The sequence below is a fragment of the Marmota marmota genome, unplaced genomic scaffold (genome assembly GCF_001458135.2).
Source record: "Marmota marmota marmota unplaced genomic scaffold, marMar, whole genome shotgun sequence".
NCBI lineage: Eukaryota > Metazoa > Chordata > Mammalia > Rodentia > Sciuridae > Marmota > Marmota marmota.
In genome coordinates this window covers 841,817-865,228 of record NW_026000211.1, presented here as the reverse complement: position 1 = coordinate 865,228, position 23,412 = coordinate 841,817, and the positions used below count along the sequence as shown (strand labels likewise).

At 32.8% G+C, this 23,412-nt stretch overlaps 1 protein-coding gene across 4 annotated transcripts in view; it reads left to right on the top strand.

Annotated features, from left to right (window-relative positions):
- Nucleotides 1-23,412, top strand: part of Tnks (tankyrase) — a 194,093-nt gene that overhangs the window by 123,426 nt on the left and 47,255 nt on the right. For all 4 annotated transcript variants that reach the window (XM_048791783.1, XM_015486022.2, XM_048791784.1 and 1 more), the window contains 4 exons: nucleotides 431-552; nucleotides 1,847-1,938; nucleotides 2,031-2,109; nucleotides 19,437-19,608. In XM_048791783.1, coding sequence (XP_048647740.1) covers nucleotides 431-552; nucleotides 1,847-1,938; nucleotides 2,031-2,109; nucleotides 19,437-19,608 — 465 coding nt within the window. The remainder of the gene's footprint in view (nucleotides 1-430; nucleotides 553-1,846; nucleotides 1,939-2,030; nucleotides 2,110-19,436; nucleotides 19,609-23,412) is intronic.

The window sequence follows — 23,412 nt, the reverse complement described above, 5'->3', positions numbered from 1 at the left end:
GAGAATTGTAACAATACAAAAAAAGGATTAGCCTATTCTTTCTCTTTGGGTACTTGAATAACAATTTGTTCTTTCATGTTAGTATTTATAGATCTGTCTCTTTTGTTAAAGAGTTTCAGTGTATGTGCTTACAAATTATTTGTCTGGTTTCCTTTGGTGGACTCCTAGTTGCCTGTTTTAAAGACTTTGATGCCATTGATGTCTTTGTGAATCTTTATGAATTCTGAGAGTATGAAATAGTCTTATTTCAGAGCATACATATTTCAGAATTTTTCATTATATCTTCAGCCTTTGTATTATCAATATTGTCACATTACCACTTTTGCAGAAATAGAGAAATATGTGAAGTTTATGATTTTCCTATTTACATAATCATACTAGATTTCTTTATAATTTAAACTATTATTTATCAACCATTATTTCATTGTAGATGAATTTAAAGGTCATTCTTTACTACAAGCAGCCAGAGAAGCAGACCTAGCCAAAGTAAAAAAAACACTCGCTTTAGAAATCATTAATTTCAAACAGCCGCAGTCTCATGAAACAGCGCTGGTAAGATTTTATTATTAATAACATTCTTTTTTGTCTGTAATACTGGAGCAAGCCCGACATAATACCTGAAAGTAACTTTACTATTTGCAATGTCTGTAATTTATATTTTAATGTTAATTGAATTGATTTTTAAATTTGGTTTAGGGGAAGATTATTTTAATGGGCAAGAGAATAGACATTTGCTCAATCTTGATTTGGAGATTATTTTACCTTTGTTTTTACCCAACCTTATTATAACAGATCTACCTTTGTGGTTGTTCTTTCATAAAATACAAGATGTGATTTTTCATGATTAAATTTTCTTTTTTGTTATGTGTTTGCTAGATAAATACCATATTTGTTTTCTGTAGGGAATTGGTGTGTTTTCAAAGATACTTACATCATCCTTTTATGCAATTATATTCAAATAACTGATTATATTCATGCAGAAAAATGGTAAGATCATAAATTTTTCTGTTCCAGACTGCACAAATTACCCTTATAACTATTTCTTTTTCTTCCAATACATTTTTGGAAAGATTTTTTTTTATTTTCTTTGACACTGACAAAAAGGGACAGATATAGGGCTTGACTAATGATTACTCCCAAATACAGAATTTATGCATATGTGATGCTTGTATCACAGACTTTTACATATGCTTCAGTTAATATTCTTATACATATGTGGCACAAAAAGGTCAAACTTTAGTCAATATCTGGTGAAAATAACAAGATTCATCAAACTGAAGTGTGCCAACTGTATATGCACTTAAGTATATGTCAATCAAAACTGGGATTCAGATACACGCAAACTACATAGCATTATACCAGCTTATACTCAAAGCCACAGAATAGACCTTACCCACCCATGGGGGTGTTTTCATTTTAGTATCAGGTTTAAGTATATATCAGTTTTAAGTGTTAATTTTAAAAAGTTAATATATAACTAATGAAGCAGAATATAAAAGTCATATGCATATTAGGATAAGACATAAAATTTATAAGAGTGTTTGTTTTCTAAACTGCTTCAAGTATATCAGTGAAGGAATTTGAAAAATACTGGCTTGTATGGCTGATAGCATAATGAAGGCTTGAATAGTTTAGTTACAGATTTCTGTAGCTTCTAAAGACTTTATTTATGTTTTATACTTAGTGTATTTAGGAGAAATATTCATCATATCTATAATGTAAAATATATAATTATGTTCTTGGTACTCTTTGAGATAACAGTGTCCTAAATAGTCAGCAGATGCTATTTATTCAGAAATCTATTTTTAAATAGAAGTTTAGCTTATTAAATTATTTCTCTTTATAGCACTGTGCTGTGGCCTCCTTGCATCCCAAACGAAAACAAGTGACAGAATTATTACTTAGAAAAGGAGCAAATGTCAATGAAAAAAATAAAGAGTAAGTATAATTGCAGAAGAGTTATTCAGTTCTTAAAAGAGGAAATGCAGTAAGAAAAAGAAAATTACCTTTTCCTTTTCTCCTTTCCATAGTTTCATGACTCCCCTGCATGTTGCAGCCGAAAGAGCCCATAATGATGTCATGGAAGTTCTGCATAAGCATGGAGCAAAGGTAAGGCACACACCAGACACAGAGTGCCAGACTCAGCACTGAGCAGCTAGCTGTTCTTAAGAGTGCTACTTTTCTCTGATTTTTCAGAAGAAATTAATTTTTTCCAGAAAGAACTGTTGATTTGTATTTAAATTCATAAATTCTCCTATAAATCTTATTTTAATTTTGTTTTTAATCAGAGTAATTCCCTGTTTCTTTCTCCTTTACCCTCAATCTTCTAAAAAATAACAAAGTGTAGCTAATATCATTTAAAATAGATTTCAACTTTATAGACATTGTTAATTATATGGCATATTTTGATAGTGAATATTTTGGTGATAATTGTAAACTATCAGAAAATAGTTTACAGTAGCTCTACTTACTTTAACAAACATTTGTATTCCCCCAAATTGCTAAGATTAACTTTCTCAATTTCTACACTAAAGAAATATGAAATTTTAGTAACTATTTTTATTAGCATTATTTGGATGACATATTCTGAAATTCTGAATATGTCACTTGAGAGAAGAAGAAAGCAAACTGGTTGTTTTTCAGGGGGGACTTGAACTTGCAAATATTTAAATCTTCAAGAATATATATTTTAAAGCACTGGTCTTCAAAATAGGGTACAGATATTGGAGTCACCTATAAAAACTGAACTTACAACCAAATCCTCAAATCCCTACATCATAGTTTTTTTTTTAATATTTGTTTTTTAGTTATAGGTGGACACAATATCTTTATTTTTATGTGGTGCTGAGGATCAAACCCAGTGCCTCACACATGATACACGAGCACTCTACCTCTGATCCACAACTCCAGCCCCATACATCACAGTTTTTTAAAAAATATTTTGAAGTAGAGCCAAAGGATATTTTGTACCATTGTAATTAAAATTTTTCTTCAATTTGAATTGTTTTATCTCTTTCCATTTCTTTGTAATTTCTCTTCCAGTAGTACTTTTATATTTACTTGTAATGTAGTAGTATAGCACTGCTTGGTTATAATATTTCAAATGAATAAGGAAGACCAAAGGGTGTAGGAAGAGAGAGGGATGGGAGAGAAAGGGAAGGCATGTACTGGGGACTGAACTGGAGCAGACTATGTTATATACACAGGTATGTATCAAAATTAACCCCACTAGTATGCATAACTATAATGCCTTAATACAATTTTTAAAAATAAAACAATTTTACAAATGTATACATGTATTCAGAGGGTTATTTTTATTCAAGGGTATAGGATTCAAAAATCTATTATATATGACTTCTTTAAGTCATATAAAAGTCTTTAAAAGGCCATTTGAGGCTTTTAATTTAAAAATCAATATGAGCTAGAATAAAAGAAAGAATTCCAGAAATTTATTACCTAATTTGTAGGTACAGCTACAGATTTGTTATATAAATAGCATCTTTTTCTGTCAAGCTGAAAATAAGGTAAGTAGGGGGCTCAGTTGTTAGAGTGCTTGCCTTGCATGCACATGGCTCTGGGTTCAATCCCCAGCACCACCAAATAAATAAATAAACTAAGTGGGCTTTCTTTTTTACTTATAAGCATCATGTTTATCATCGGCCTGTTTTTGTAAACATTTATGGTATTTGTAATGCTCTTGAAAAATTATGAATAATGCCCTTAATTTGGGGAAAGTAATATCTATTTTCTCTTGTGAATCATTTTAGAAAGATTCAATGAAAAAATAACATTATCCTAAAGCGTGTCCTAATCATCATTACTCTAGATCTGTAATTCTCAATCTTTATCTGCCCTTCGTGTGCACAATCAGTTCATCAGTGGCGCATGTATAATTTTAAACATCCTGTCAGTGATGTAGAATGACTTGCAGAGTAGAATATCCTCCCTAGCCTTTCCATTACAGCAAATAAATGGAGAAGTCTTGCAATTATGTGTTTTAAAATCATACTAAGACAGAGTTATAAACAATAAAGTTGCTATCAATAGATCACAAAAGCCATATCAACTTCCATTTGCACCTTCCTTGATTCTAAGGCATCATGCTATCCCTCAGGGTTGGTGCATACAGTGATTAATGTGTTAGTTTTTAAAATATGTGTTAATGTGTTAGTTTAAAAAAACAAAACAGAAATTCCTGTGGTAAAACCCACTTGGCTACTCTTGGGCCCAGTTGTTGCTGGCTTGACAGTTTCTTTCTAGGAAATCTAGAAATTCTATTTGATTTTTAAGCAATGTATGGTTTTCATTTGACTCTAGAAGCACATTCTAAATGAGCCGCATTACACTATAATTTGGATTCAGCCCTCTTAACACTGCGTACACCATCCTGCTTCTGCCCCTTCCTCCTAAGAGTCAAGTATCCCAGGATGAGGAAGAAGAATTTTGGGAGGAAAAAATTACCATTAATTAACTTGTCTTACCTAGCAGATACTAGTAATATTTTTTTGTAAGTCAAAACATTATTTTCCCCAAGTGTTGGTGATAAAAACAAATTTCAGGTTCATCGTGCATGTTAATTAAAAATATTGCATATGTAATTTAGGCATGCTTTTGAATTTAGAATTCCTCCACTTTCTAGTTTTGTGATCTTATATTAAATGTCTCTGAGCCTCAATTGACTCATCAATGTTGTGAAATAAGCCTGAGAAGACATTTATCAAATCCAGTTATAATTAGTTTTGATCCACCTTAGCAAATATTTACAAAATGATCAAAACTGTACTGGATACAGTGGGAAAATACCAGATTGAAAGTAAATGCAATTACTGAACTTGAGTGTAGTCCTGAATTAATTTAGAAACATTGGTAATAAGGAAGGAAGAGAAAAATGAAAGCCACTTAGAAGGAATTATTATATTAATTGGAAATGAATTGGGCATTAGAAGCACTCAGAAAATGGTGATACAATTAGAAGAAAACTAGAGAGAAATACTGGTTTCCTGTGCCTTAACAATGATTTGAATTGATATGATAGAGGGACATTTAGGTAAAATCAGCAGTTAGAAATGTAGCACTACAGTATGAAAGAGAATTTTGGATTGAAAAGATCTGTTGGAGAGCCATCAGTTGTAGTGATTATGTTGTGGGAGGGATTAAGGGTCTCTGGTAGAGAGCATGAAAAGACAAGTTGAGGGTTAGGGAAAGAATCTTTGAAGATTTCTGAGGTTTATTGAGCAATAATGGAAAATGTTAAGTGAAAGATCTATCACCATGTCTAACTATACAACAGTAGTATGAGATGCAACAGGTGATGAGTGCCACAGAGAGAAATTAAGGCAGATAAAAAGACATTTAATTTGGCAGTTTTTATATGCCAGATTTAGCAGCTTTTGAAGGAGATGTTTTAGAGAAATAAAAGTTTGTACCCAATTATTGATGATAAATGCCCTCAAAATGTGTTTTGCTGAACATTTTAATAAAGAAATTATAGCTGGCTATGGTGGCACATACCTGTAATCTCAGCGGCTCAGGAAGCTGACACAAGGGTGTTAGGAGTTCAGAGCCAGCCAGCTCTAGGCAACTCAATGAGACCCTGTCTCTAAATAAAAACACAAATTATGGTTGTGGATGTGGCTCAGTGATTGAGTGCCTCTGAGTTCAATCCTTGATACAAAAAAAAAAAAAAATTATATCAAAAATGTGGGCAAGTTTTCAAGGATCAGCATAGGAGTGAAGTAGAACTAGCAGAAAGAAGATAGTATTATCATCTTTGACCTGGAGAGGGTAGTTATTTGGAGATGGCCCCTTCTCTCTTCCCAATGTCTCCTGTTAGCCAGATTTAAAAGGCTACAAGAGACTGTTGATTTGGTCCTATGAATAATTTTCCTAGGATGCAGAATAGGATAGAAAATGAATCTGAAGAAACAATTAAGCGATATTCAGTTAAATGTTAGAAAACAGATTGCTAATAAGAAAAGGAAGATTAGAAAAATTTAAAATTAGAAGATTCGAAAAATTAAGAAAATTGCCTCATTTGGCTGGGGATGTAACTTAGTGGTGGAGCACCTACTTCACATATCCAGGGCCCTAGGTTCAACCCATAATACTGTCAAACAAACAAAAACATAGCTCCTCAGTGGTGGAGTCTTTGCCTAAGTGAACCCCTACCTTCATTCCACAATACTGCAAAAAAAGAAAGAAAGAAAATGAGGTATATTAGCCAACTCAATTGAAAAAAAAATCTTGTGCTACAAGTTAACTTCTGTACCTTAAAAAGTTAATAACCGTATTTACCATTCTCTAATTTGTGAGATTGTGAGGTTACATAAAGCCTAAACAAGTAAGACATGGAAGATTTTATTCTTCATGCAATAGTTTTTCATCATTATTGTTAGTCTACCATAGCATTCTGCACTCTGTACTAGTGAATTGCCTGGCATTCTGCAGTTTATCACTAATGAATTGTCTGCTGTCATTATTGAGAACTTGTTCTCCAATTGCCTATGACATTATTAATATTTAAGAACAAAAAATTTAATTTAGAAGTGTTTTTTTTATACATAAGCACTACTACATTGTCATTTGCATCCATCTGTTAAATGCATGAAACATGAATGGATTTCTTTCAATTTGTTCATTTCTTAATTGGCTCATTATATCATCTGTAGGCAGATATGGTGACAACAGTAATTGGCATTTAATGGGCTTCTTTCTCCAATTGAGAAGTGATCACAAGTCTTTGCTCATTTGGGGGAAGTGTGCTTATTTTAAGGTTTCCATTAATGCTATTCTAGAGGAAGATAGATAAGCTTATTAGCTAAAAAGTGTTAAAATGCTTTTAAAGATATTTTGGAACTAAAAGTTTAGTTTAGATAATAATATCTAAGATTTGTCCACATCAAAATAATGTCCATTGGGCTAATATCACAAAGATGTTTTAGTTATCAGTTGAATCTGGATTAACCACAAATAGAAATTGGTTATTACTTTTGTGAGATAACCATGTTTATCCCCCAGAAGTAATCTGAAATTATTTCTGAAATTCACATAAAAAGACAAAAAAAAAAAAAGGAATTTGGAAATGGTATCTTAGAATGGCTAAATACCTTAGCCATTCTGTATGTCTCTTTCTCCTCTCTTTCTCAGGCTGCATTATTTCTTTTCTCTGCCAGTCTTTGTTCACCTGGTTCATTCTTCTTCCCACAGTCTGGAGTTTTCTGTTTTATTTCTCTGTAGCCTGTGTGGTTTTTGTAGACTCTATAATATCTCCTTGACCTCTAGCTGATGCACTCTCTCCCAAGTTTCAGACATGAGAAAAGGAAAATATGAGTGAGTTTTGAACTTGTTCAGCTCAGCCTTTGGATTAGCTTGTTCCGTTTGTTATTTCTCAGGGTATAAACTAGGTTAGTGCCCTTTTACTAAATAAAGCACAGTATATACCATTTTATTATTCATATATACTGCCTTTTAGGGAACTTAAAATTGTTTCTTTTGAAATTCCTCATAAATTTTGAAGGTTTAGAAAATAGTATCTTAATAGTGAGTTCACAATATATTAAAGGATTAAAATCCTTCTAAAATAAAATATTAATAACTATCAGAGTTCTAGCTCAGAATTAAATTTGTGGTCATTTGTGTCTTTCATTCCTTATAAAAGATGATTTAACCATATATATACATACCACCAAGGATAATTTTGACTTACCACTTACTTTTTGGCCCAGAAAGAAAAGGGAGGAAGAAAAAGATCTCATAATCCACTTGAAAGGCACATCCCCAATGACCTGAAGACCTTACACTAGACCCTACCTTTTGAAGATTCCACTTCCTTCCAATAGCACTACCCTGAGGACCAATCCTTTAAGACATGGTCCTTTGGAGGACATTTAACATCCAAACTATAACAGTGATATTCAACAAAATCAGCTATATGTTTTCATAAGGAAAGAAGATAAGAAAATAGTTTTTCTTATCTTCAAGAAAAGAAGATTTTAATATGCCTACTGTCTGTTCCCTAGGTTCTAATCTCTGTCTACCAGAATTTGTCCTGTTTCAGATTCCTATCTTGTGTTGTTCTTCTGTAGATGTATTAATCCCTATTACTTTTAAACATTTTTTAAATATTTTTTTTAGTTGTAGATGATCATAGTACCTTTATTGTGATCTTTTATTTTTATGTAGTGCTGAGAATTGAATTCAGTGCCTTGACATGTGCTAGGCAGGTGCTCTACCACTGAGCTACAGTCCCAGTCTGTTAACTTTTTAATGCTCACATTCACTTTAAATTGTTCTGGTTTGAGGGAAGAAAAATACGATGTTACTCTAGTTAAAGGAATAAGAGATAGTTTTCAATCCTCCAATTATTTGAAATCTTTTTAGATTGAGGCATTTAAAGTAAAGCTATAATGTTAACAATAAATGCCTAAATACAGAAGAAGTTAAAGAATAGTTCATGGTTAATTATCAAATGACTATAAGTTTAGGAGACAGAAATGAATATAGCCTCAAAGTTAGGTGTTTGAAACTTGGCTATTCACACTGGTTAGAAGAAAGAGGAATTCCCCTTGGTCAGTTTCCTTGTAAAATGCAGAATTGTTTTGACATTTTTTTAATTATGATTTTTGTGACCTATATTTTTCATGCCAGATGTTGTGATTTTGGATCACTTCACTCAATTATCCATCTTCATGAAAATCATTTTTGCTGTCTAGATGGAAATAGATAAAATCTCCAGATATAAGAAAAGGGGGGAATGTGTTTTGTCAGCCAGACATCTGTTATTCTTCTGACACCTTCTGAATATATAGTACAAGACAATCCTAAATGTTTAATTACCACAACTGAGCTGTAACTTTAATTGTAGAGTTTTCCTTATTTGAGGCAGTTTTGTATCTTCAAGAAAATAATCTCTTTAGTGCTGAGTGTTAAGTATTTTTGGTGACATCCTTTGTCATATCTTGTGGTAAAGATCATGATAGGGAAAATTAGACTTGGGCCTAAAAAAGACTTGAACAAAAAAAATGGTTCTAAATTTCCTGGGTAAGTATGTTTGTGGTTCCAACTAATAGGTATAAAGAATTAAAATTATGTCTCTTTAAGAAGGATAAATCAATGCTCATATGTATCAAATACACGTGAAATATGTTTTAAGTTGAAAACACAAACAATGGACAAGAGAGTAATATAATGTGCATATTCAGTTTGAAAGTTCTTAAAAGAATCCTTACAAATGGCCATCTCATTTATTTGGTTACTTCAGCTTGACTGACCATGTAGGCACCTAATTATATGTGTACTTCTAGACCATATTCCAGTTTGTTTTGTTTTTTAATTAAAATTTCATTCTTAAACATAGACAATATTTTAAAACATATTGTCATGTCTAATATTTTTGCCTGAATGAAAGGTATCAGTGTATAAGATCAGAATTGTCAATGCCAGGAAAACAAAAAATATTATTTCAGTGGCATAATTCAGCTCATTGTCCATATTCTATATTTCATTTGGACCTTTCTTTTCAGTGCTGCTGGTATTTATTTTGGGTGACACACACAGATCATTTAATCTCCTATATTTTCCCCCATCAACAGAATGAATCAATATTATTTACCATTTGTGTAACCTAGTAGATAGTAGAAATTCAGACTTAACCTCCTTGAAACTATTAAAATTCCTTATAATGCTCTAGAATTGCAACAAAATAAATATATTGGCCCCAAATGTGAAACTCACAGCAGCAGCATAAATCTTACTGGCTGAAGTGTTAGAGTTGGAGGTGGGAAGAAACTAACATTGCAGATAGTTTCTACTGCCATCTAAAAAACAAATGTATTACTTATTCTGGAAGGCAAGCACATTTTTACATTTCTATGCCTTGAAACATTTCAGAATATATGGAAAAGAATAGTATGGCCATTCTTTACAGCTTTTCTACATCCCATGACTGTCTAAAAAAAATAATAAATAAGCAAAGAAGGAGCATTAGGGTGATAATAAAGCCAAATATAAGACAGAATTCAGGACACAAATTATTGTTGTTTCTTTTATTTTGAATTAATTAAAGGTCAAGTAGGTAATTGGCTTACCGTCTAGTAATCAATTTCCCTCTTCTTTTTTATAGAACAAGAGTTAGCAAGCATTTTCTATGAATTCTATATAACAAATATCTCTCAAGTTTTGTGAGCTAAAAGACAAATTTAAGGATTTTATTTGTATACTCATATAGCTGTTTGAAAATATCAAATCATTCTTAACTTGCAGGCAGTAAAAAATACACAGCTGTTTGGAATTGTCATAACTTCCCAATTCCTGTGGAATTGTGTGTTCAAGTGTGGATGACCATTTGCTACAGAGGAGGCTGGGCATGGTAGTCTCATTTTCCTTGCTAATGACTTTGTAGGCGTACATGTAGGAAATATTTCTGTCCTGGACATAAAGAAAAGTTTTGTGGAGGAATAGTTTTCTTTTCTTTTAAAATAGGTATGTGAAACTTTCTTTTTCACATTGAATATTCCTGCATGAAGGTGATATATAGAGCCACCACCCCAGTCATCTTTTGCCCATAGAGGAAAAAGCTTGGAGTCCAAAGATTGTAGGACCTAAAAATGTATAACATTTGTTTCTAGTGAAGAATAATTCTTCCTCGACAAAAACAAAACAAAACCAAAAAAAACCTTTGTAGATCTTTTTTCCTTGTCTGTTATCCAGTATTATTCATTCTTAACATACACATTATAGATAATTTTTTCTAGTATTGGTATTCTGTTTGTCTCTGTAGAATGAGTACTTTGATTACATTACTCATTGATAGTTTTCTATGACTTCTTGTATTGCTTCAGCTTTACTGTCTGATAAAACACTCCCATACGCTTTTATTGCTGATACTTCCTAGAGTTTGAGAGAATATCCTTTCTTAATTAAAAAAATACACATTTATTGAAACAAAGAATTTCATTTTATACTGATCTGTTACCTCTCCCCCACATCCCTGCCAGCATATGTTATTATTTCTATTCTTGATGGTTGCCATTTTAACTGGAGTGATAGAGAATTTCATTGTAATTTTGATTTGCATTTCCCTGATTGCCTGGGATGTTGAACATTTTGTACATATTTGTTGTCCACTTATATTTCTTCTTTTGAGAAATGAGAAATATCTGTTTGGTTCTTTGTTTATTTATTGATTGGGTTGATTATTAGGTTTTGTTTTGTTTTGACATTGTTTTAGTGTTCTTTGAGTTCTTTATGTATTGTGAATGTTAATGCCCTGTTGAAGAAGTTGCAGGCAAAGATTTTTTCTTGTTCTCTATGCCCTTTCTTCATACCTTTGCTGTGCAGAAATTTTAATTTAATGCTGTTCCACTTATTGATTCTTTGTTTTATTTCTTGAGCATTGAGGATCTTATTGAAGAAGTTGGTGTCTACACCTATATGATATAGTGTCAACTCTGTTTTCTTCTAGCATTTGCACAGTTTCTGGCCTAATTCCTAAGTCTTTGATCCATTTTGATTTGACCTTTGTGCAGGCTGTAAGATAGGGATCTGATTTTATTCTTCTACGTATAGCTGCCCAGTTTCCTAGCACCATTTGTTATAAAAGGCTGTCTTTTCTCCAACCTATTTTTTGCAACTTTGTCAAGTGTCAGATGGTTGTAGTTATGTGAATTTGTCTCTGTGTCTTCTATTCCATTCTATTGGTCTTCATGCCTATTTTGATGCTAATACAGTATTGGTTTTGCTACAATAGCTTTTTAGTATAATTTGAAATCAGGTTTTTTAATATCTCCAGTGTCTTCTTGCTCATTTTGCTCTTCTGGCTGGGTCTTTTATTCTTCCAAATGTATTCCAGGACTGTTTTTTTCTATTCTGTGAAGAACATTTTTGGTATTTTAAAGAGAATTGCATTTGAGTAATATTAATTCTGCCTATCCAAAAATATCAGAGTTCTTTCATCTTCCAAGGTCTTCAGTTTCTTCAGTGTTCTATAGTTTTCATTATAGAGATCATTCATCTCCATGGTTAGATTTATTTCCAAGTATTTGTTTTGTTGAGATTATTGTGAATGGGGTAGTTTTCCTGATTTCTGTCTCAGAAGATTGATTATTGTAGTATAGAAAAGCAATTGATTTTTTTATTGTTAATCTTATATCCTGCTACTTTGCTGAATTTATTAGCTCTAGAAGTCTTCTGGTGAAGTTTTTCGGGGTCTTCTGGATATAGAATGATGTCATCAGTGAACAGAGGTAATTTGATGACTTATTTTCCTATTTGTAACCCTTTAATTTCTTTCTCTTACCTGATTACTCTGGCTGAAGTTTTAAGAACTATATTGATTAGGAGTAGTGAGAGCAGATATCTTTATTTCGTTCCTGATTTTAAAGGAAATGATTTTAGTTTTTCTCCATTCAGTATGTTGTTGGCTTTGGATTTGTTATATAAAGCCTTTATAATGTTAAAGTAAGCTTCTTTTATCCCTAGTTTCTCTAGCATATTTAACATGAATGGGTGCTGAATTTCATCAAAAGCCTTTTCTGCATCTATTGAGATGGTCATTTGATTCTTGTCTTTAATTTTATTTATGTGGTGAATTATATTTATTGATTTCTGTATGTTCAGCTAACCTTGAATCCTTGAGATGAAACCTACTCAATTATGGTGTACTGTCCTCTTGATGTGTTTTTAAATACAGTTTGCTAATATTTTTTTAAAGAATTTTTGTGTTGGTATTCATCAGGAATATTGCTCTTCAGTTTCCTTTTCTTCATTTGTCTTCATATAATTTTGGTATCAGGGTTATACTAGCTTCATAGAATGAATTTGGGAATGTTTCCTCCCCTTCTGTTTCATGGAATAATTTGAGGAAGAATAATAACTTTAAAGAATAACTGAGAATCCATCCTGTCCTGGTCTTTTGTTTGTAGGAAGACTTAATTTCTGCTTCAATCTCATTGCTTGATATTGGTTTGTTTAGGTTTTCTGTATCTTTGTGGTTCAATTGGGTCATATCATATGTGTCTAGAAATTTGTCAGTGTCTTCTTGATTTTTCAGTTTATTGATATTTGCATTTTCAAAATAGTTCTAGTAATCATCTGGATTTCAGAAATGTCTGTAGTGATATATCTTTTTCGTTTATAATTGAGTTGATTTTGGTCTCCTCTTTCTTTTGGTTAATTTGGCAAAGAGTTTAAAATCTTGGTGGGGTTTTATTGTTGTTGCTTTTTCCTGAAGAACTAACTTGGTTGCACTGATCCATTGTATTTTTTTTTTATTCCAAATTTCACTAATTTTTAGCTCTGATCTTCTTTCCTGTCTTTTTCTTATTTTGGAATTAGAACAGCCTTCATATTATCCCAGAGAATTTGATATGTTGTACCTCTGTTCTCATTTGTTTTTAAGAATCAAATTCTTGATTTCTGCTTTCATTTCTTCTATGATCCATTCCTCATTTAACTATATTGTTCAATTCCATGTGTTTATGTGGTTTCTGTATTTTTTCTTCTGTTGATTTCTAATTTCATTCTGTTATGTTCTGATAAGATTTTAATTATTTCTTTGTTTTTGCTAAGATTTACATTGTGACCAACAATATGACCTGTTTGGGAAAAGATACCATGAGCTGCTGAAAAGAAAGTGATTTAAGGTGTTTTGGGGTGAAATATTCTGTAGATGTATGCTAGGTCCCTTTAATTTATAGTATTATTTATGTCAGAAGTATCTTTGATTTTATTTATTTATGTCAGGTGTTTAGATGACCTGTCTTTTGGTGAAAGAAATATGTTAAAATTGCTCAGTATTATCTATTGTATTTGGGCCTATTGGGGATTAAATGTCTAGAAATTTTCTGTTTTGTCTCCCCCCCTCAGGGGAACCCAGGATCACTTTACCACTGAGCTACATCACCAACACATTTTATTTTTTATTTTGAGACAGGATCTCCCTAAGTAGAATAGGGCCTTGCTATGTTTCTGAGGCTGGACTCAAACTTGTGATACTGAGCCTTCCATGTTGCTTGGGATTATAGGTGTGTGTACCACTGCACTCACTAGAAGTATTTTTGAAATGCAACTAATTACATCTACCTTTGGGACATAAGTATTATCATTATATTTTCTTGTCACATTATTTCCTTTACCAATATGTAGTGACTTTCTTTATCCTGATTATTTTTTTTGATATTTTATGTCATATGAGAATAGCTACTACTGTTTGTTTTTAGACTTCATTTGCATGGAATGTTTTTTCTGTCGTTTTACTTTTAGCCTGTATATGTATCTTTACCTAGGAGATGAGTCTCTTGCAAACCACATATAGTAGGTTCTTGTTTTTAAATCCATTCTGCCAATTTCTTTTATTTGGAGAGGTTAGGGCATTTACATCCATTGTTGTTATGGACAACAGTTATTATTTCCTGCCATTTTGGTTTGTTTGCTATTTTCAGTTCCTTCTTAATTTTCATTTAGGTGATTATTCTTCTGGAGATCTTTCATCCATTTGGGAGCCATAGCAGTTTTTTTTTTGAGTATTCTGTGTATATCTGAAGTATTTTTTGTAGTGCTGGCTTAATGGTCATGAATTCTTTTAATTTCTCCTTAAGATTTTATTTCTTCCTGAATTCTGAAAAATAGCTTTGCTGGATATAGCATTCTTGATTGGCAATTGTTTTCTTTTAGAACTCAGAATATCTCATTCCAAGCCCTCTTCTCATGTGAGTTGAGAAGTCAGGAGTGAGCCTTACTGGTTTATTTGTAAATGTGACATGACATTTTTCTCTTGCAGCTTTTGTTATTCTTTCCTTATTTTCTGTTAGTCACTTTGATTACAGTGTGTCTTGAAGAGGTTTCTTTTTGATCTTGTCTATTTAGGATTCTGTATATAGATGTCCATCTCATTTCTAAGGTTTGGAACTTTTTCTACTATTTACTGAAAAGGTTCATAATGCCATTAGCTTATATCTCCTTCCTCTCTTCTATCCTGTTGGCTATTAAATTTGGTCTCTTGATATTGTCCCAGAGTTCTTGTATATTCTAATTATTGCCTGTTATTACTATTTTTATTGTTTTTTTTTTTCTTTATTGAATGCTTAGTATGCACATTCATATACCCTCTCTTCAGGGCCTGAAGTTCTGTCTCCAAGGCCTAAAGTTCTATTTTCTATGTAGTGATATTTTCAAGTGAATTTTTTATTTGATTTATTGTGTTATTTCATTTCCAGGAGTTCTAATTAGTTTCTTTTCAGTGTGTATTTCTTTATTAATAGTCTTTCACTTCCTATATTTGCTCTTTTTGTTCCTTAGAGCTTGTTTTAGCTTATTGAATATTTTAACAATCAGTTTTTTTTTAAATAGTTTTTCTCTGGAATTTTATTCACTTCCATATCTGGATTCCTTTGGTGGTAGATTTTAAGTTCACAGGGAAGACTTGTTTGCCTGTTTCCTCATGTTTTCAGAGGTCTTACACTTGTGTGGCTATTAATATCATTCCTCTTTTATGCAGTATCTTTTTGGTGTGTATCTACATGTATCCTTTGGTATGGTTTGTAGTAATCCTGTATTGTTAGTATCTTTTAGCTTTACCACATAGACTCAGTGTTAATTTCAACCTCCAGTGCCACTTAGTCTACTGCTATAGAACTGCTGATTTAATTCAGTCTTGGAGAGTTGCTACCATACTATGAGTTCCCCAAGTCCTCTTGGGACTTCTGTTTTTGCTGTGTGAGTAGATATACAGGAGCGAGATCTGGGGTCACCCAGTAGCTGATCCTTCTTGGGGGCCGGTCATTTGTTTGGGGCTTTGTCTCTTTTAACTTTTTTACTGGTCAGTCATAATTATACATAATAGTAGGATTCATACATGCACAGAACATAAGTTGCTCAGTCTCCTTTCATGTACCATCCTTTTGCCTTCCCTCTTCTCTCCTCTCAGCCAGGTTTTATTTATATCCAAGTTTTTGTGTATTTATTGTTGTTCTTTTTAGTTATAAATAACATTAGTATTCATTTGACATAAAAGCATCGAATATAATTTTTTCTAATTCAGTCTAAAGTACTTCCTTTCTCCCCTCCTCCTTCTCCCATTTCCTTCCCTCTACTCTACTGATCTTTCTCCTATTATAGTTTTTTTAATTATTGTCTTATGGATATGCATGATGGTGAGATATCTCTCCTATGTATTGAAATATTGTTGAGCCCAAGTGTGACTATTTCATGCATGGAGTTAGGTTCACTGTCATCTGGCTGAGTTGTGGGTGTAGCTTAGCAGCAGGATCTGAACCCAGTGATCTTGTAGTATTCCAGTCGCTCCCAGCACCTCATAAAGGAAGGGGGAACATGTAATAGCAATACAAGCAACCAGTTATGCAGCTTTAAATGTCTGGTGTCTACTCTAATGTCTACAAATCTAATTGTCACATAAAGAGAGATGATGGGGTCAGCATTTAACATCAGCACCAACAATAGACAATTGTACTAGATCTAACATTAAACAACAAGTGTCATCTGTGTCATACACCTTATTAATAACCACAACAACATTAATAGTGGGGGGTAGAAATTATAGAAACTAAATAGTTCTAACAGATAATAAAATTATAGTTCTTTAAGTGAAGAAATAATATGGTAGAAAGGCAAGAGAAAGCTTGATGTATTTAAAAAGTGAACAAAGGGAAAACAGAATAAGTGTAGTAGGTGATGGTTATAAAGAAGGAGGAATAAAAAATACTGAAAGTAATAAAATAAGAAAGGAAGAGGGAATAAGAGGTTTTGCCTATTAATGGGAAAGAAAGTGAAGAAGGAATAATAAGAACAAAAACCAAAGATAAGAACAAACAAATCAAACCAAAATAAACCCACATAAAATTTTACCCCTCCAGAATCAAAACAAGGCTAAATAGCAAACAGGTGAATTTTTTAAAAAAATTAAAATTAAAGAAAAATTACATGTATGTATCTTAAATTCTCAGCATAGTGAAAACATTTATATACATAAATACAGAATAGAAGAAATAAAAGTAAAAATTGGAGGAAAATATTTTTAATGATAAATGGAAGGGCTTGTTTCTTCTGGAGTGGTCAAAACTGTTGGAAAGGATGGATGCTCTTAAGCCATTCTTTGTATTTTATATTTTTGTGCTCTGAACCCCTCAGATCAAGGACTGGGGGTTGTTAAATTCGACCTCTTTATGTTTTTCCCCAAGCTGCTAGGTGGTGTGGCCTGGATCCAAAGCTGGTTGTAGTAGTTCTCAGCTTCCTGTCTTACAGAATGTACTCTCCAAATGGAGCTGATGCAGAATTCTAAACCAGGGGCTTGGATTTACTCCTGACTGTCCTTTTGACCTTTCTGGGAGATATTTGAGGTTAATTACACAACCCCTCTTGCTGGACAGATGCTGATCTCTGTTGGACCTATGGGTCTCAGGGCCCTTTGGAAAATTCCACTTTTATAGTGGATCTAACTTTCCACAGTTCTCACTTATTCCACTGCTGTGTGTATAGATTTCCCAGGATCAGAGCACCTGTCTGACTGGTTTGTGGCCTCTTCCTAGCTGCTTGCCCATGCTGCCAGCAACAAAAGAAATTGGAGCCTCTCCATCCTCAGTATCCCTGGCCTGGATTGCCCTGGGCATAATCCTCTGTTCCTGTTTTCAGTTGTGCTGGTCCAGGCTCACTCTGGACCTCATGGCAGAATGGGTGGCAAATGACAAACTGCTGTGTAACCACTTGCAAATGTTTCTCACAACCACTCCACTCATCAACAAAAGATTCTGATCACTTTTGCTTCTCAGCTTGCTCCACTAGTCTGTTAAGATCAGTCTCCCTCTCTGTCCCACAAGTTCTCCCATGCCAAATTTAGTCACAGCTCTTTTCTCTTTCTGCCTGTGTTACCTCTCCCCTCTGCAGTGTGCTGGTGGTGCTCATGCTGGCGTGTCTCTAATGTATTCTTTCTTGTTCTATATGCCAAGGTTCTGAGTTTCTGTGTCTCTGATTATTTTATTGTCTAGTGCTGAATTTAAGTGAATTCCCTCAGTCACCTACCTTGCTGAGAAACAGTACTCTTGCTGCTTGAATCTCAAGCTGTGGAACAGCTGGAGAGTGAACCCTTCCTCTAATCTAACATCTTCTTTCTCTTGTTCTCAAATGGAATTTTCTAGCTAAATCTAAAGGGTTTCTTCTGTAAATTAATTGTAATAACCATTTGTACACTGTTATGGTAGGTTTATTATTATAATTCATTGAGAAGACATGAAACTCTCCATACTGTGTGAAAGATGGGACATGAATGCTGATTTCCATATTGCACTTACTCATCTCTGTAATACATATATATAAAGAGAGATTCTCCTTACATAAAGTGTGTTTTTAGTGTTTAAAGATACTATATGTAGTTCATCTCCTCTGCAGTTAATCTTCTCAGACACTGGAGGTAAAACTGGCTGGTATTGGATTTATAGAGAATCTACATTGCTAAGGTATTTTTGAGGATCATTCTAATCAAAGGTAAATTTTAGCAGTGATTACAGGAAATGAGCACCATTATAAAATGGGGATCCAGTATAGTCTAATAAAGTTGGAATATATCAGGTCTATCAGATTTTGATGAAACAGTGATAGAAAAGAAATGGCATAGGAATAAATCGGGAATGTTTTCAAATGGTGTACTGAAGGGTTCAACTTTATCTGAAAGGGTCATTTGAGATCTCTGCTTTCTTAAAAGCTTTATTTTAGAGGAATAACTCTCAAGCGATATTCCTATGATTTAACAAGCTGGATTTTAAGTTTTCATTACTGGAATTGAATAGTGTGTTTCTTACCTAATTTTGAGGAAAGTATTAGACTAGAACGTTTGCAATTTTATGGTTTTTCTCCTATGATGAAGAAGTAACAAAAGAAATATTCATAGAGAAATTTTAGTTTGGCTGTTGTTTTTTTTTTTTTTTTTTTTTTTTTTNACTGGATGCCTATATTAAAAAATAGGGAGGGAAGGGGAGGGGAGGGGGGATAGTAGAGGTTAGGAAAGGCAGCAGAATACAACAGACACTAGTATGGCAGTATGTAAAAACGTGGATGTGTAACTGATGTGATTCTGCAATCTGTATACTGGGAAAAAATGGGAGTTCATAACCCACTTGAATCAAATGTATGAAATATGATACGTCAAGAGCTATGTAATGTTTTGAACAACTAATAATAAAAAAAAATATACTATGCAAAAAAAATAGTTTAAAAAAAAAAGAGAAAGTTGAAAGTAGACAGGAAAATGGTCATTCAGGGAAAGAAGGGAAGTCTGTGTTGTCAGAAGATGATATTTCTTTAGAACCAGTGAGCAGATGTTAATATCCATGACTTTTTTCAAAAAAACCTTTTTTTCATAGTTGATAGAATTTACTTGCTAAGGTATAAAAAGATGTTCAATTTCATGTGCTCACCCAATGATTTTTCAGATGAATGCACTGGATACCCTGGGTCAGACTGCTTTGCATAGAGCTGCCCTAGCTGGTCACCTGCAAACCTGCCGCCTCCTGCTGAGTTATGGTTCTGATCCCTCCATCATCTCCTTACAAGGCTTTACAGCAGCACAAATGGGAAATGAAGCAGTGCAGCAGATTCTAAGTGGTGAGTTAAAATAAACAGTGTCCTGCTCAAACTTTATACCAAATGTTTTAAAAAGTATCTCCTTAGAACATTTTCTTGGCCTGAATTTTTTCCCCCATGCCTTTCCCAACTTGTAGTTTACTCTGTGACATTTCCTGTCTCTCAGTCTTCGTAGGATGAGGTAGATATCATGAGAAAGATGCAAACATACTTTTAAATTTTTTTCAATTTAAAATTAAAACCTTGACTCATGGGTGATATGATCGAAGGTGACTTAAAATTTATATAAACAGTATGGAATTATGGTAGTTCTAAAATCTATCAAATAGAGAAAATTAAAATTCATTCTTGTGATAATGACCTTTAATTAATTATTCTCATGTGTAATATTCTGATCTACTTTCTATCACTTTTAGCTTCAATTACACTATTATGAAATTATCCTTTCCCTCAATTTAAATATAATTATAAAATCTTGCTAAAAATCACAGTAAATGCTTACTACAGTGAGATAGTTTAATTATTTAGTTTATTGAGGGAGATCAAACATAAAATGGATACAAAAGCAGGCACTAGCTTCTTAAGTCCCCACATTAAAGGAAATAGCACAGAAAAAATTTTAGCCTACTGAAAAATTGTGAACTAAATACAAAAGAAAGTTAGTATAATTGACCCCTCCTTCGCATCCTTAACTTTGTGGATTGTATATCTTATAGAATCACATAAGCTAGAAGAGTAAAATGGAAAACACTACAGACTAGCAGGCAGAAGTCCTGGTTACTCTTTTTTACCTGTAGTCCAATAGCTCTTAAACTCTGTGAGGCACAATGTCCCCTTTCTAGTGAATATTTTATGACATCCTCTTTACTTTCCAGAAATGAAATTCAAAGATAATATACACACATATCTCTACAAATATCTTCCCTAAAATCTATATACAATACCGTTACTATAAGGAAGAAAATTACAATTACAATTAAATAATTTAAAATTATTGTGTAATAATTTGGTCACGACTATAGTAGAAAACAAAAATTGCCCCCACAAATTTTTAATGGGCCCCCAAGAAGTACAACCCAGTAGAGAATCACTGCTACATCCTGAGATACACAACCTTCCAAGACAGAGAAATGGAGATCATGGTGGATGTGTTCTAACTCAGAGCTAAATAGCCTCATGAAATAATTGTTTAATGCTTTGAAAACTATTGATTCAGATTGTCTTTCCTCATGACAACCATTCTATTTCAGTCTTAGATGATTATCTTTAGATAATGAAAAAATACCAATCTAAGACATCTTCACCATCAAAATGATCTCACTGAAGGAATAAAATTCTCCATTATTGGATTTCAAGCTTGAACTATTTGACCAAGACTTATTTCCTGTTTCCACAGATCACTGAATTATTTGCTTAAGAAAGATGTCACTCTTAACTAGGACATATTTCTGCCTTCTGTGCAAGTTCCACTAATTGTATAAAAATTGTGATTTTTATTAAAATATTCTACATTTTTCCCCTATACTTTTTATGAGAATCATTTAGCACTGAATTTTCAGTTAATTCCTATAAATTTTAACCTTATGTCAGGCAAGCTGACAACTATTGCATCAAAATTCCTAATACTGTAAATAGTTTGTAGAGACAGTCAACAAAATGGGGAAGAAAGATTTGAATAAATCAAGCAGATTTGATTATATAATGTTTTTAAATGTAGCTCTGTAGTAGAGTGTTTGCCTACCATGTGCAAGGCCCTAGGTTCCGCCCCCTGTATCACAAAAGCAAAGCAAAAATATTAAATGTCTCCTCAATAAATGCAGTTAGAATAAATGCCTTCTTGTGAATGATAACATTAAACACTAAATCATAGATGAGATGTTTTACAATTTTGATAATTGTGCTTTAAAATTGATTTGTAAGATTAGACATATAAGTCATTAGATGGTTAATTTTAGACATGGCAGAACTTTTTCATTGAATTTTTGTAATCTTTATTGCTCTAAAAAGGTAATGCCAATATTAGAGTATGCAGTGAAATAGTGCCGTTTAAGAGGGTTTTTTTTTTTTTTTTTAATGGGTACTGTTTTATATTTGGAAGAAGATATAATTTTTTAAACTAATTTTTTTTTTTAAGAGAGAGAGTGAGAGAGAGAGAGAATTTTATTTTATTTTATTTTATTAGTTTTCGGCGGACACAACATCTTTGTTTTTGTATGTGGTGCTGAGGATCGAACCCGGGCCGCACGCATGCCAGGCGAGCACGCTACCGATTGAGCCACATCCCCAGCCCCTTAAACTAATATTTATACCAGTTATTTATGTGTTAATAGACTGAACCATGCACCAACTGAAATTTTTAATTTTGCTTACGTTTATTAATCCAATTCCAGGTTATATTTACAATGACTCCTAAAAGAATGTATTAGTCATATAAGATATATATTAAGTTGTTGAGGTTATGTTGTGGATAATATTTTAAAGGTTCGTTTTAATATGCTTGCTAATACCAGAGTTGAAATCTATTTTAAAAACCTATACTTTTAGATTTTAACTTTGTAGTTGCCAGTTTACATAAATAAAGCTTTCACTGTAAATTTGGACAGTATCCAAATTAATGTCAGAGTAAAGAAAACAAAATAGGTAGTTTTCTATGAATTAGCATTTTAAAAGTTCATTTCAGAAGATTTGGCTGTTTTCTCCAGACCAGCTCTGTCCCTATAGTTTGCCTGTAGCTACCTATAACTTCATTTAAATTAATTAAAATCAAAATTAGGGCTGGGCTTTAGCTCAGTGGGAGAGCACTACCCTTGCATGCAGAAGACCTTGGGTTCGGTCCTTAGTACCACCAAAATTAATTAAAAAAAAAAAAAGATTTAAGTAAAATTGAAAATTCATGAATCACCACTGGCCACATTTCAGGTAAAAGTTACACATGTCTAGTGCCAACCATATTAGATAGGGCAGATAAAAAATACTATATTGGGGCTGAGTTTGTAGCTCAGTGATCAGTAGTAGAGCACTTGTGAGGCAATGAGTTCAATCCTCAGCACCAAATAAAAATAAATAAATAAAATGTATTAGTGTCCATCTGCAACTAAAAACATTTAAAAAAAAAACAAAACATTACTTACAAAGACAGTTCTTCTGGACAGTGCATTTAAGCTATATTTTATTCTGAGTTATTCTGACTTTTTTTTATCCCAGTGTGGAATAACCATTACTGTCCTCTAATTATTTCCACAGGTAAGGATTTAGGGACTTAGGGTAACTAAATTTAAACCTTGAAGTTCACATTTTCAGTGGTATATTGAAATAAGCCACTAAAACTTGTTGCTAGTTCAGTGATCTAATACTAAATAAAGAACCAGGCAATAAGAGATTATATTAAAATAGCAAAAAGGCTTCTAGCCTCTGGAAGATTTAAAAATTCTGGTGAGAATGACTAGGAGAAAAGTAGAAGCCCATCTCCAGTCTCTGACTATAGGTAATATATTTAATACAGAAGCCATTGTACTTATAAAGGACTTTACTAACACAGTACTTACTATGTAAGCTACTCCTCTTTTGCCTGATTTCCATTTTTATTTTTATATCACTTCTTTTAATTGTACATAACTTTATATAAAGTTCCTTCCAGTTAATACTTTGTTCACACTGTTTCTAAAAATGAGGCTGTTCTAAGCCAATAGAAGATTTTTACCAGATGCAGAGATCTACAGTTAGTATAGTAATTAATCAGTATCTTTATCTTCTTTACTTTCTGTTCTTTGACCAAGACTAAGTTACCTTTCTCACAGTTCTCAGAAGCCTTTATATATGTGTATA